General features: G+C 49.7%; 1 protein-coding gene across 1 annotated transcript; it reads right to left on the bottom strand.

The window, feature by feature from the left end:
- Positions 1-891: 891 nt before the first annotated feature.
- On the bottom strand, positions 892-9,620 carry Zdhhc19 (zinc finger DHHC-type palmitoyltransferase 19). The gene is made up of 9 exons (XM_031363668.1): positions 9,565-9,620; positions 9,137-9,258; positions 8,689-8,810; positions 8,061-8,200; positions 7,346-7,518; positions 6,933-7,038; positions 2,025-2,110; positions 1,485-1,711; positions 892-1,051 (listed from the first exon to the last, which is right to left on the bottom strand). The coding sequence occupies exons 1-9, from the start codon at positions 9,583-9,585 to the stop codon at positions 969-971; spliced, it is 1,080 nt and encodes a 359-aa protein (XP_031219528.1). The 5' UTR covers positions 9,586-9,620; the 3' UTR covers positions 892-968.
- Between the last annotated feature and the right edge of the window lie 1,456 nt (positions 9,621-11,076).

Raw genomic sequence — 11,076 nt, 5'->3', positions numbered from 1 at the left:
TGGGCTTCTAGGGACAAGTGAGTGGGGTTGGGGCCTGGGGGCTGGGAACAGGGCTGATAAGGAAATAAAGCTGACTTGGGGCTTGGCTTTATTGTCTAAAGAGCCGGAGAGATCACTGTACTATACAAGGCCACATTCCGTGGTCACTAATAAAGCCAGAGCTTAATGTGCTCCTCCAAGCACCCTAGGAGCCTAAGGATGCACAGGACCTTTGATCATACCAGGGACAGGTTGGAGTGTGGGGATACGTCAAAAATGAGATGCAGGGCTGGGCATGGCGGCACATGACTTTAATCTTAGCACTTGGGAGGCAGAGGCAGGCAGATTTCTGAGTTCAAGGCCAGCCTGATCTACAGAGTGAGTTCCAGGACAGCTAGGGCTACACAGAGAAATCCTGTCTTGAAAAACAAAAAAACAAAAAACAAACAAAAAAAAATGAGATGCAGATGCAAGATAGATGCAGGCTTAGCATGAGGCTGAGCATCCCACGTTTATCCAGGTCTCTTAGAGTAGCCACTAGAAGGGTAACCCACACCTAGTCTGATGGCCTTCCAACCCAACAGGGTCTCTGTGCAAAGGGCAGAGCGCATCTTGCACGTTCCCCGGGCAGTGGGTGCCCTCTTCAGCCAGATCTAGGTACTGCAGGGAGGAGACATTGTTTTTCCCCAGGGCAGACATGACTGCTGGTTTTCCCTAGCATCATCACCAGCCCTTATCTGAAAGACTGCAGTTAACACTTTTGGTCTGTCATAAGAGAGGACCTTTAGTGTCCTTCCCAAGGTCATGGAACCAGGCAGAGATAAACCCTGAATTTGGGTCTCCAGGAACCCTGGCTAACCCATGCCTGGAGATCTTTGTTTTCTTGTCCCTTCAACAGGCCCAACACCCTTATCAGAAACCAACAATCAATATTTAATGATGGGTGGGTCTCAAGTGGACCACGAGGATTCAAACTCGGGGGTGCAAGTTCAGGTGGTTCTGGCTCTGTGTGCACTGGGACGAGCCTCATCTAGGGGGTCTCCAGCAGCTTCAGCCATGAGTTTTCGTGGATCTAAACACAAAACGAGCACATGCAGACTCCCTCCAGCCTCCCCAGCTTCACCTCACCCTCCAACTCCTCCTCATTTGAGCCAAGGGGTGACCAGCATTTCAAAGGTCTCGGGGTTGGAAGGGAATCTGTGAAAATTTGCCCCCGATGTATACCTTATGTTCCACCAACATGTATTTCAATGAAATTGAACTGTATGTATAATGTTCGCCTAAATGAAGGGGCATTGTTCAAAACAGTATAAACTGTAGGCTAATCTCTGTCCCCATTAACAGCTAGTTCAGACCTAGTGACTGGCCTAGGGCCCAAACCAAGTTGGGGATGAGGTCTTTTCTCTGTTTTGTAGGGGATGCCTGAGAGTATTCTAGAGCCACCTCCTTTTTAAGATCCCTCCAGATTCAAGCACTGAGCTTTCCAGCTTCAGGGCCAGCCTCACCTCCTGGGGACTTTTCCACAGATGCAGGCAGCCTTCTCATCTCCTGGAGAGCTGCGGCCTCCCCACTCCCTAGGGGTCCCTTCCCTGGTGTGTGCCGAGGTTGGTGCTGGGGCCCCGGGGAACCTGGGCTACAGTGTTTAGGAGGACTTGGTGGCGAGGGCTTTGTCTTCTCTTGGATCCATTCTGTCCCCACTGGTCTTTGCAGACAGACAACTTCAGACATGTAACTGAAGAAGGGACAGGGCCAGGTACAAGGAGTCAATGCCCTTCTTAGCCAGGGCCCCATCTTCCCTCTCTCTCTAGGGACATATCCCAGGAGTCACTGCCCAGAGCTAGGCTAGCCTCTTCTGGCTGCAGCTCCCTCACTTCCATCCATCCTGTGTCTTGAGGCAAAAGTCAACAGAAAGCCCCCCCCCCGTGGTCCCGGGTTTGGGGGGGAGGCAAGGAGTCCTGAACAGTGCAAGGTCTGGGGCCTAGGATTAAGGGGACACTTAACTAGCCCTGGGGTCCACCGGTCAGTTGTCTGGTTTCTCAACTCACTTGGGACCCAGTGGTGCACACATTGTTAGATACCAGTTCTTGATAAAGCCCTGGTCAAAGGGGTTGTATTCCTGATGGTACCTGCACTGGAAGGGTATGGGGAGGAGAAGAGAATGTCAGAACTGGCTGGTGGGTCACAGCAGTGACATGCCCTCAACCAGTCAGTTCAGGCCCAGCTGCAGCTGGCTGGGTGGCCTGCAAAGTAAGAGAAGGAAGCTGGAGAGTGATCTGGGTGGGCTTCGGCTTTCCTGGGTTCCCAGGGAAAGCGCCCCAGTTCTGAGCAGCTCTGCTAGGGCTGGTGTTGACACTGTGTCTGCCTCTAGCCTCTCTTGCCTTCTCGGGGCTCCCCGTTGCCTGTATGCCTGTGTAGCATCCTTGCTTTCTATGGACCACAATTACCCTCCTCTGACCCTCCTGACAATGTTCAGATCCTCCCTTAGCCACTCAGCCCCTCCACAGGCAGTCCCACTATGTCTTGGCTTTCCCACCGCTCATTTTTGCTTTCTGAATGTTTGTCTTCATTGGATGTCACCATCTGGAAGGGTTGTAGTGATTAGAATCCAATTCTCCCAGCTAGAGTCACATGGCCTGGGAAAACCTGTTCCAAATATGGCAAAGGTTAAGTTCAAAGTTCAAGCCCTCCCTTGACCACTTCTTTTTTGTTTGTTTGTCTTGAGACAGAGTTTCACTCTGTAGCCCAAACTTCCCTAGAACTCACTTTTGTTGCCTAGGCTAGCCTTAAACTTGCAGTGATGCGCTCAGTGTTGTAGTTAAAGTGTGCCCACCATCCCTTGGACACTTTCTCTTTCTTTCTTTCTTTCCTTCCTTCCTTCCTTCTTTCTTCCTTCCTTCCTTCCTTCCTTTCTCTCTCTCTTTCTTTCTCCCTTTCTCTCTTTCTCTTTCTCTCTCTTTTTTCTTTCTTTCTTTTCTTTTTTTTTTCCTTCCTTTTTTTAAGACAGGGTTTCTCTGTGTAACAGCTCTGGTGTCCTGGAACGTCACTTTGTAGACCAGGCTGGCCTCAAACTCACAGAGACTCGATGGCCTCTGCTTTTTGAGTACTAGGATTAAAGGAAATGCCCAGGCACCACCCGGCCTCCTGGACACTCTTAACTAGGGTCTCCTCTCCCCTCTCCACTGTCCCTTCCCACTCATCCTGAGACACCCCACCTCCCCTCTTCCTGCAGGCCAAGCCTCATCCCAACGTAGAGAGCTTTAGTCACAATGAAAAGTGACCCAGCATCGTCTATGCCTGCTTTCAAATGACCTGTGCCCCATGCTCCTCTCATCAAGACTTTGATCTTCAATACACCAGCAGCCAGAAAGCAGGGCCCCATTCAGGACTGTCCTGGAATATCCTGGCATGGCCCAAAAGCTTTATCAACTATTGTGCTATAGAAAAGTCTACCTCCTTCAAGCTGTCTGCAGCAATTTAGAGAAACAGGTAGCTCCCTAGGAATTCTGTTTAGAAAGGTTTGACACAATTGACAGACTTAAAAGTTACTAGGGAAACAATCACCTAGATGTATACAAAGTATAGAAAAATGTTGATTTCTAAGATATAGAAATGCTTAATTCATAAGACCCAACCAGTCAATCTGAGTATGTTCTTTTACCCACAGGGGCATGCCCTCTCAGACACAGAGAGAATCCAGTAGCTCTGAAATGCTCCCATAGCCTCTCATGAAGTGCTCCCATAGCCTCTCATGAAGTGCTCCCATAGCCTCTCATGAAGTGCTCCCATAGCCTCTCACTGGCTTCAGACTTGGAGCTCCTGCTCAAATTCTGTGTCATACTCTCCAGGATCCAAACAAAATGACATCTGTTCTGTGCCCAACTGCCTCTCTCTCTCTCTCTCTCTCTCTCTCTCTCTCTCTCTCTCTCTCTCTCTCTCTCTCTCTCTCTCTCTTTCTCTGTCTGCCTGTCTGTCTCTCTCTCCCTCTCTTTCCTTTTCCACCATTATGCCAAATCATTGATTTGTTAGATTTTTCTAGTGTTTGGAAGCAATGCCAGGGCCCTGTGCTCTCTTTAAGCCATGCGCTCTACTGCCTAGCCAAAGCCCCAGATCTAGATAGTTCTGGGTCTCCAACTGTGCCAGGCACTGCAGTGGGCACTGTAGGAACACTATAAGCAATACAGCCAGCTTAGCTTTCTCTGCTTCATGAGCAGCTGTGAGGCAGTGTCCTGGACACCAAGCGGAGTGGCCAGGGCAGCACAGAGAGAGGGGATGAATCCAGTAAAGGAAGTCCTTTGGGCTCCCTGGCAACATGGCTGCCACCAGAGGAGCCACAGCCAAAATGCTGTGGCTCCTCTGACTGTAGAGGGCGAATTGTCCATTGACTTTGGACACTTGCAAGTGGAGGGTCACTGTGGTACTGAGGATGGGCTAGGACTGAAGTCGGTCCAGAAAGTAAGAAAACCCTATGGTAATAAAAATAACAGACAGTCTCTTAGCATGCGAACCACTACTGTAAGGTCTTAACACAAAATCGCCAGGCGGTGGTGGCGTCACCTTTAATCCCAGCACTTGGGAGGCAGAGGCAGGAGGATTTCTGAGTTCGAGGCCAGCCTGGTCTAGAGTGAGTTCCAGGACAACCAGGGATACACAGAGAAATCCTGTCTCGAAAAACAAAAACAAAAACAAACAAACAAAAACAAAACAAAGCTACAAACAAACAAAACACAAATTAACCCCATGTTTTCCCTTTCTATAGTGGGAAGGCATGGCCAGGCCAAGTAACATCCCCAGGTCTCACTTTAGGTGTGTTGTAGGGTTGTGATCCAATGCAGTCCATCTACAGGGTCCTTGCTATGAGCCTCCAAGCAAGGGATCCAAATGGAGCTTCAGCTGGGAATGGCAGTTTAAAGAGAATGGAAACTGGGGTATATGATCAGTATGAACTGGATCCAGCTGGAAAGAGAAGAGAGCCCTACTTGGTGAGGCCCAACGTGCAGACCACACTTAATTAAGTCCCTAAGTTAGAGATCCTGGCCTGATTTTAAGCAGAAAGAAGCAATGACCTGGGGCTAGAAGCAGAAGACATTAGAAGAAAGACTGCTGTACAGCAGAGCCTGAAATGATGGACTGACAGCAGAGAGAGGAAGCATGGTGGGTGCTGGGCTGTAAGGAAGGCTGAGCAGATGAGGCAAAGGTGAGAGGGGTGGGTGATATCTGAGATGAGAGTGCACAGTGGGCTGGGTAGAAGATTGTTGTGGATGGGCCTGGTGCTGTTTGTATGTTGATGGTAATCCAGCTCTCCTGGGAGGGGCTGCCAACAAGGATATGTACTCAGATGACTTCTTGTGAACCAATCTCCTAATGAATAAAGGAGCCAATCCCTGGGCAAGTAGGAGGGACTTCCAGGTTGGATGGAGGTAGAGAGGAAGCAGGAAATTTGATTTAGGTCTTTTTGCACGCGGATAGCTGAGGACAAGATGTAGCTACGAATGTCTCCCAGTTTCAATGGTGGACCTGTCAGGTTTCGCCACCGGAGGATTTAGACTTAATAAGGCTTACAAGATTAGGATTTTAGTGGCTGCGCCCAGTGATTGAATTACCGTCGTTTTTGAACTAAGTGTGTGGTATTTTCCTTCACGCGGCAGTTTGACTGGGTTCAAGAGAGAAAGGTCCAGCGGCAAAGCTTGGGCTTGCCAGATGTGGACCACGAAGGCCGTGAGGGATTTGAAGCATGGTTCTGGCGTGGTAGTGACACGCCAGTGGGAACTTAGCAAGCTGGGGGGCAGGGGGTGTGGTGTGGTGCGGATTTTGGAGCACTGAGTTGTCTCCATGAGATAAAAACGGGTCCCCGCCGAGGCAGAGAGTCACCAGCTCAAGCATGGGAATGTGTCGGTTCGGTTTTTTGGTTTTTGTTTTTATATTACCTGCAACAGATTGCTCTGTCTGTCTGTCTTTCAGCTGTCTGTCTCTAGTTTCTTCCAATAATAAGACCACCTGTCTTCCTAAAACAGCCATTAGTCAAGTTACCATCCAATAAGATGGGTACAGAATCTACATGCTACAAAATAATGACGAAAGATGATGAAAACCAAAAACCTAAATAAATGTAAAGTGAAGCATATTCGTGGATCCCCAAACGTGGTCTTCTGAAAATGTCAGCTAGCCGGTCTGCTGGATAGGTCAACAGAATTCTGATGAAAATGCCAGCGGATTTGTAAAAAGTGACAAGCTGATTCTCAATGTTCCCTCTAAAGAACAAAAAGCCAAGAGAACCTCAAAAAGGAGCAGCTAAAGAACTCATTACATGCCAGGCAGTGGTGGTGCATGCCTTTAATCCCAGCACTTGGGAGGCAGAGGCAGGCAGATTTCTGAGTTCGAGGCCAGCCTGGTCTACAGAGTGAGTTCCAGGACAGCCAGGACTACACAGAGAAACCCTGTCTTGGAAAAGAAAGGAAAACAAAAAACAAACAAGCAAACAAAACAAAAAAACAAAACAACAACAAAAAAAACCCGAATGCCTGGTTCTTTTTGCAAAGCTGGCAACACCCGATCCTCTGACTTCTGTCCCTTTGAAATCACTCCAGGATGCAGAATGGCGAGTCCGGCCTGCTTAACTCCTAGTTCCTTCTCTTAGTCCAAACTACACAGCCCTAGGCTGACCTCTCTTGGTGTGGTCCAGAGTGTTACCTGGTAAGTGCAGGATGTAGCTCCTCTCCTCCCCTCGTCCCTCCCCCCTTCCCCTCGCCCCCATCCTCAAACTTAGGCAGCCTAGCAAACAACCGCGCATCCAGGACAGAGAGCGACCACCGGGCTCCAGCAGGTGGCGCTGTAGTCCGAACTGCCACTTAGAAGATGAGTCCCGAAGGCCTTACCCTCAGCGGCCAAAGGCAATGGAAAATCAGATCCTGATCCCACAACCGGACGTCTGGATGCCCACGCTCCACCCCACATACCTTGCTCTCGAAGGAGCGTTCCGCCCGGCTCACAGATAGGGCCTGGATCAGCAGCAGCAGGAAGAGCGGAATCAGGAAGCCCGCAGCGGGCACAGCCACCAGGATGCTCAGCAGCTAAGGAGCCACGCCCAGTGCAGCCCGTCTTTCCCTCTCCACCATTCCTGCCTACAACCTTATTCCACCACGCTGTTGCTCTGCTTGTCCTTTTTAGGCCTTCGTTATTCTATAGCCCTACTAGGTTCTAATTTTTTTTTTTTTAACTTAGTCCATTTCCCCACTTTCATTGGCCCATACTGAGCTTCTGAAGTGGTTTCCGCTAGCTTCATCCATCACTAGCTCCACCCCCTGAGACCTCATCTCTCCCACCTGCCTCAACCCCTCCCCACTGCTCCTCGCGCACAACTAGTAGATACGCCATCCCCTTGTCCAGGGAGAAGGGCAGATGCCTTGTGCGAATTAGGAACGTCAGGCAGGTGACCAGCAGGGCTCCTGAGTAGAGACAGAGGGACAGGACCAGCAGCATGAAGAGGCGAAAGTTGCGGTGACCAATGCAGTTATTGACCCACTTGCAATGGTGGTCAAAGTCCTGTTAAAGGGAGAAGAACAGGCCTCCGGGATCCATCCTTCTACCCAGCTTCCATCATCCCGAACAACTCAGCCCTTTTGGTCACTTACTCTTACCTTACCCAGGCAGTTTCCCTCTACACATATGTAAACTGACCCGCCAGTACGTGGGAGACACAAGCTTGCACAAACTGAGAGACCCTCCTAACCTAAACATCCAAAGGAGGGCAGGGCAAAGTCCCCAGACCACGCCTACTGCCAGATGAAGGGTTTAGATAGCCCGGGGCAGCAAACCAGGAGATAGGATAGGGGCTGTCTTCCCTGCCCACTTCCCCAGGACCAGATCACAGGAAAAGTGCCCACACTGACATGCTACCCATCCTGAACAGACACAGGCACAACGTCAGTGACCTGTTTGAGGGATCAAGAGCAAATGGACATACAGTCATCCTTGGCCCTCCCTCACCTGTTGTGGAACGCTCTGTACTGACTCCTGGCCCACATATGATGAGACTTCAGGTTCTGGCCAGGCCTAGGCGAGACAGGCAGTGAGGGGATACTCACCTCCACACAAATGTTGCACCACGGGCAGTGGTAGGTGCGGGGTGGGCGATGGAAGAGGCACTTTGGACACCATTCCAGGCGGAAAGCCCTTTGGTTCACGCGCACCACGTGCATCATCATGGGGTTCTTGTTGATGGAGCCTGACATGGGAGAGAGTGAGGCAGTTGACCTTACACTCCTCTGGGCAACCCTACAGCAACCCTAGGTACAGGGAATGTGGGGAAGAGTTGAACAGGGAATCCCTGACCTTACTGAGCAAGCCGACCTTAAGGGAGTGGGAGGAGAGAGAGAGGGTATTGGTGGGTGGGTGGGGCATGCTCTAGCCAGCCTTGTGTGTAGAACTAGGCCTTTCAGACAGTAGAAGCCGTGAGGTTCTATGTAGTGGAAGAGGGAGTGTAAACTGCATGGTTTGGCCAAGCCTACTGGCTTCTCTCTCCAGCCTGGGTAGCCCACTCCTCAGAAGCAACTGGAAAACATCCAGGATCTTGTCTTGTTTTGTTTTCAACGCCTTGGTGGCTCAGAAAATGAAATGCTAGGGTAGAGAAGTGTTGCCCTGGGGTAAAGAAGTCCTGAGGTGCAAGGCCGGAAATGGAGTGCCAGCTCCTTCCAGGGGGGGCTGAGTCCTCACCTCGATGTAAGATACCAGGGTCTGAGAAGTTGAGCGAGACAAGACTGAAGAAGGTGAGGATGAAGAGTGGGCCCGTGACAGCAAGAAAGGCCCACTCCCCGTTCTGAACCAGCCACCTACAACTGAGACCAGAACCTCTTTTAGTTTGGAGCTGGAGGAGCCCAGAGCTCCTCCCCAGGTCCTGTCCAGCTGGGTCAGGACTCCAAGTATCAAGGGACAGACTTACAGGGGCCCCACCAACCGCCACTAGCAGCAGCACCAGCTACATTTACCTGCCCCCGCCACACCAATCCTCCAAAACTCTATGGCTGCACATTTCTTCTCCTCTAGCTAGACTTGTTCCCCAGGCCTTCTATTACACCTTCCTGCAATTCCCCTGCCTCTGTACTATATTTTTTTTCTTCCCGTCCCAGCATAAGAAACCTAATGGATGACATGGGACACTTACGGGAATCCGAAGAAAAGGCCACTCAAAAACATCAGTAGTGTTACATTGAAGGCAGCAAACAGGCTCGGGAGGAACCATGAAAGAGGGATCTCTGGAAGCTGTTTTTGTTCCTTCACAGCGTCCTTTAAGAAAGGCATGGAAAGGACAGAGTACACCGCTCAGTGGACAAAGGGCTTGCTGTGAGAGTATGTAGATCGGAATTCAATCCTCAGGTCCCAGTAAGGGCAGGGTATATCCCTGCATATACACATGCACATAACCTTAGCAGCCACAAGAGGATCCCTGGGTCTTATTGACCAGGTGGTCCAGCCAAATTGGCAAGCTCCAGGTACAGCAAGAGAGCTTGTCTCAGAAAGTGAGACAACCCACATTGGATCTCACACACATGCACACGCCCACACGGAGTGGAACATGACTCCCAAACTCACAGGTAAAGTATAAGACTTCATACTAGCTGCTCTTTCCCTTCATGACTCAGAATTCCATTGCCATAGCGACAGAAGCCACAAACCAGGAGGAGAAAAAAGGAGCCTCAGTGTGATGTCACAGAGGCAGAGGGATGGAGGCTCTGGCTGCATCTGGTCACTTTCAAGACCAACCATCTTCCTGCCCACCACTTCTGCCGGAGTCCAAGGAGCCTCCATCTTGCACGTGGACATCAGCACCTGGGGGTGCTGCTGGGGTTTGTCCCCCAGAAACTCACATGCCGAAGCCCTGTTGCTGTGCTGGAGACCTTAAGAGACACTGAATCTCAAATGGATTTACGTAAAGTCTTCGTGGGACTGATCCTCCCCAGTCACAGAATCTCTGTCATGTGACTTCTCTAAGTTCAAGGCTAGTCTGGTCTACAGAGTGAGTTCCAGGACAGCCAGGACTACACAGAGAAACTCTGTTTTGAAAAAACAACAACAAAAATATGGTACAAATAGAGGAATCTCAAATGGCTGAAAAGCACATAGAATATGTTCAGTATCCTTAGCTGTCAGGGAAATGGATATTAAAATGCCTCCAAGTGCCAAGCAGTGGTGGTGCATGCCTTTAATCCCAGCACTTGGGAGGCAGAAGCAGGTGGATTTCTGATTTCGAGGCCAGCCTGGTCTACAGAGTGAGTTCCAGGACAGCCAAAGCTACACAGAGAAACCCTGACTCGAAAAACAAAACAAAACAAAACAAAAAAAATGCCTCCAAGATTCACCTGTCAGAATGGCTAAGATTAAAAATCTCAAACAACAGCTCATGCTGTTGGGGATGTGGAGCAAGAGGGACACGCTTCCATTGCTGGAATACAAACTTGTACAGCTACCTGGGAAAATTAAATATGTCAGTTTCTCAAAAAAAAAAAAAAATGGGAATAGATTTACCTCAAAACTCAGCTAAATCACTCCTGGGCATATACCCAAAGGATGTTCCTTTAAACCATGCCATAAGAACCCTTGCTCAGTTATGTTCAATGCAGCTTTAGTTGTAACAGTCAGAAACTGGAAACAGCCTATATATCCCTCAACCGAAGAATGGAGAAAGAAAATATGGTGTATTTACACACTCAGCTGTTAGACATATCATGAACTTTATAGGCAAATGATGGAACTAAGAAAAAAAATCATCCTGAGTGAGGTAACCCAGACCCAAAAAGATAAACATGGTATGTCTACTAGTGCTGGGGACAGCACACAATGACAGGGATTGCCTGCAGTAGGTGTGGATGAAGACATCTCAGAAGCCCACGGCAGCTCCCAGTAGGAGAAGGTAGCATCTGGGACCCTGAGAAGCAGGAGACACATCCCTCCAGGAGACCTGCCAGCTGAAATAAGCCTGCAGTAGGCCGGGATGGAGACATCTCAGTAGCTATAGGCAGCTCTTTGTAAAAACGTTTGTTCCCATTTCTCCTAACTTTAGCCCTGGACAACAGCTGTATAGATTTCATTTGTTCGTGACTGCTT

This window comes from Mastomys coucha, unplaced genomic scaffold, assembly GCF_008632895.1.
Source record: "Mastomys coucha isolate ucsf_1 unplaced genomic scaffold, UCSF_Mcou_1 pScaffold12, whole genome shotgun sequence".
Classification (NCBI taxonomy): Eukaryota; Metazoa; Chordata; class Mammalia; order Rodentia; family Muridae; genus Mastomys; species Mastomys coucha.
This window is presented reverse-complemented; position numbering and strand designations above follow the sequence as displayed.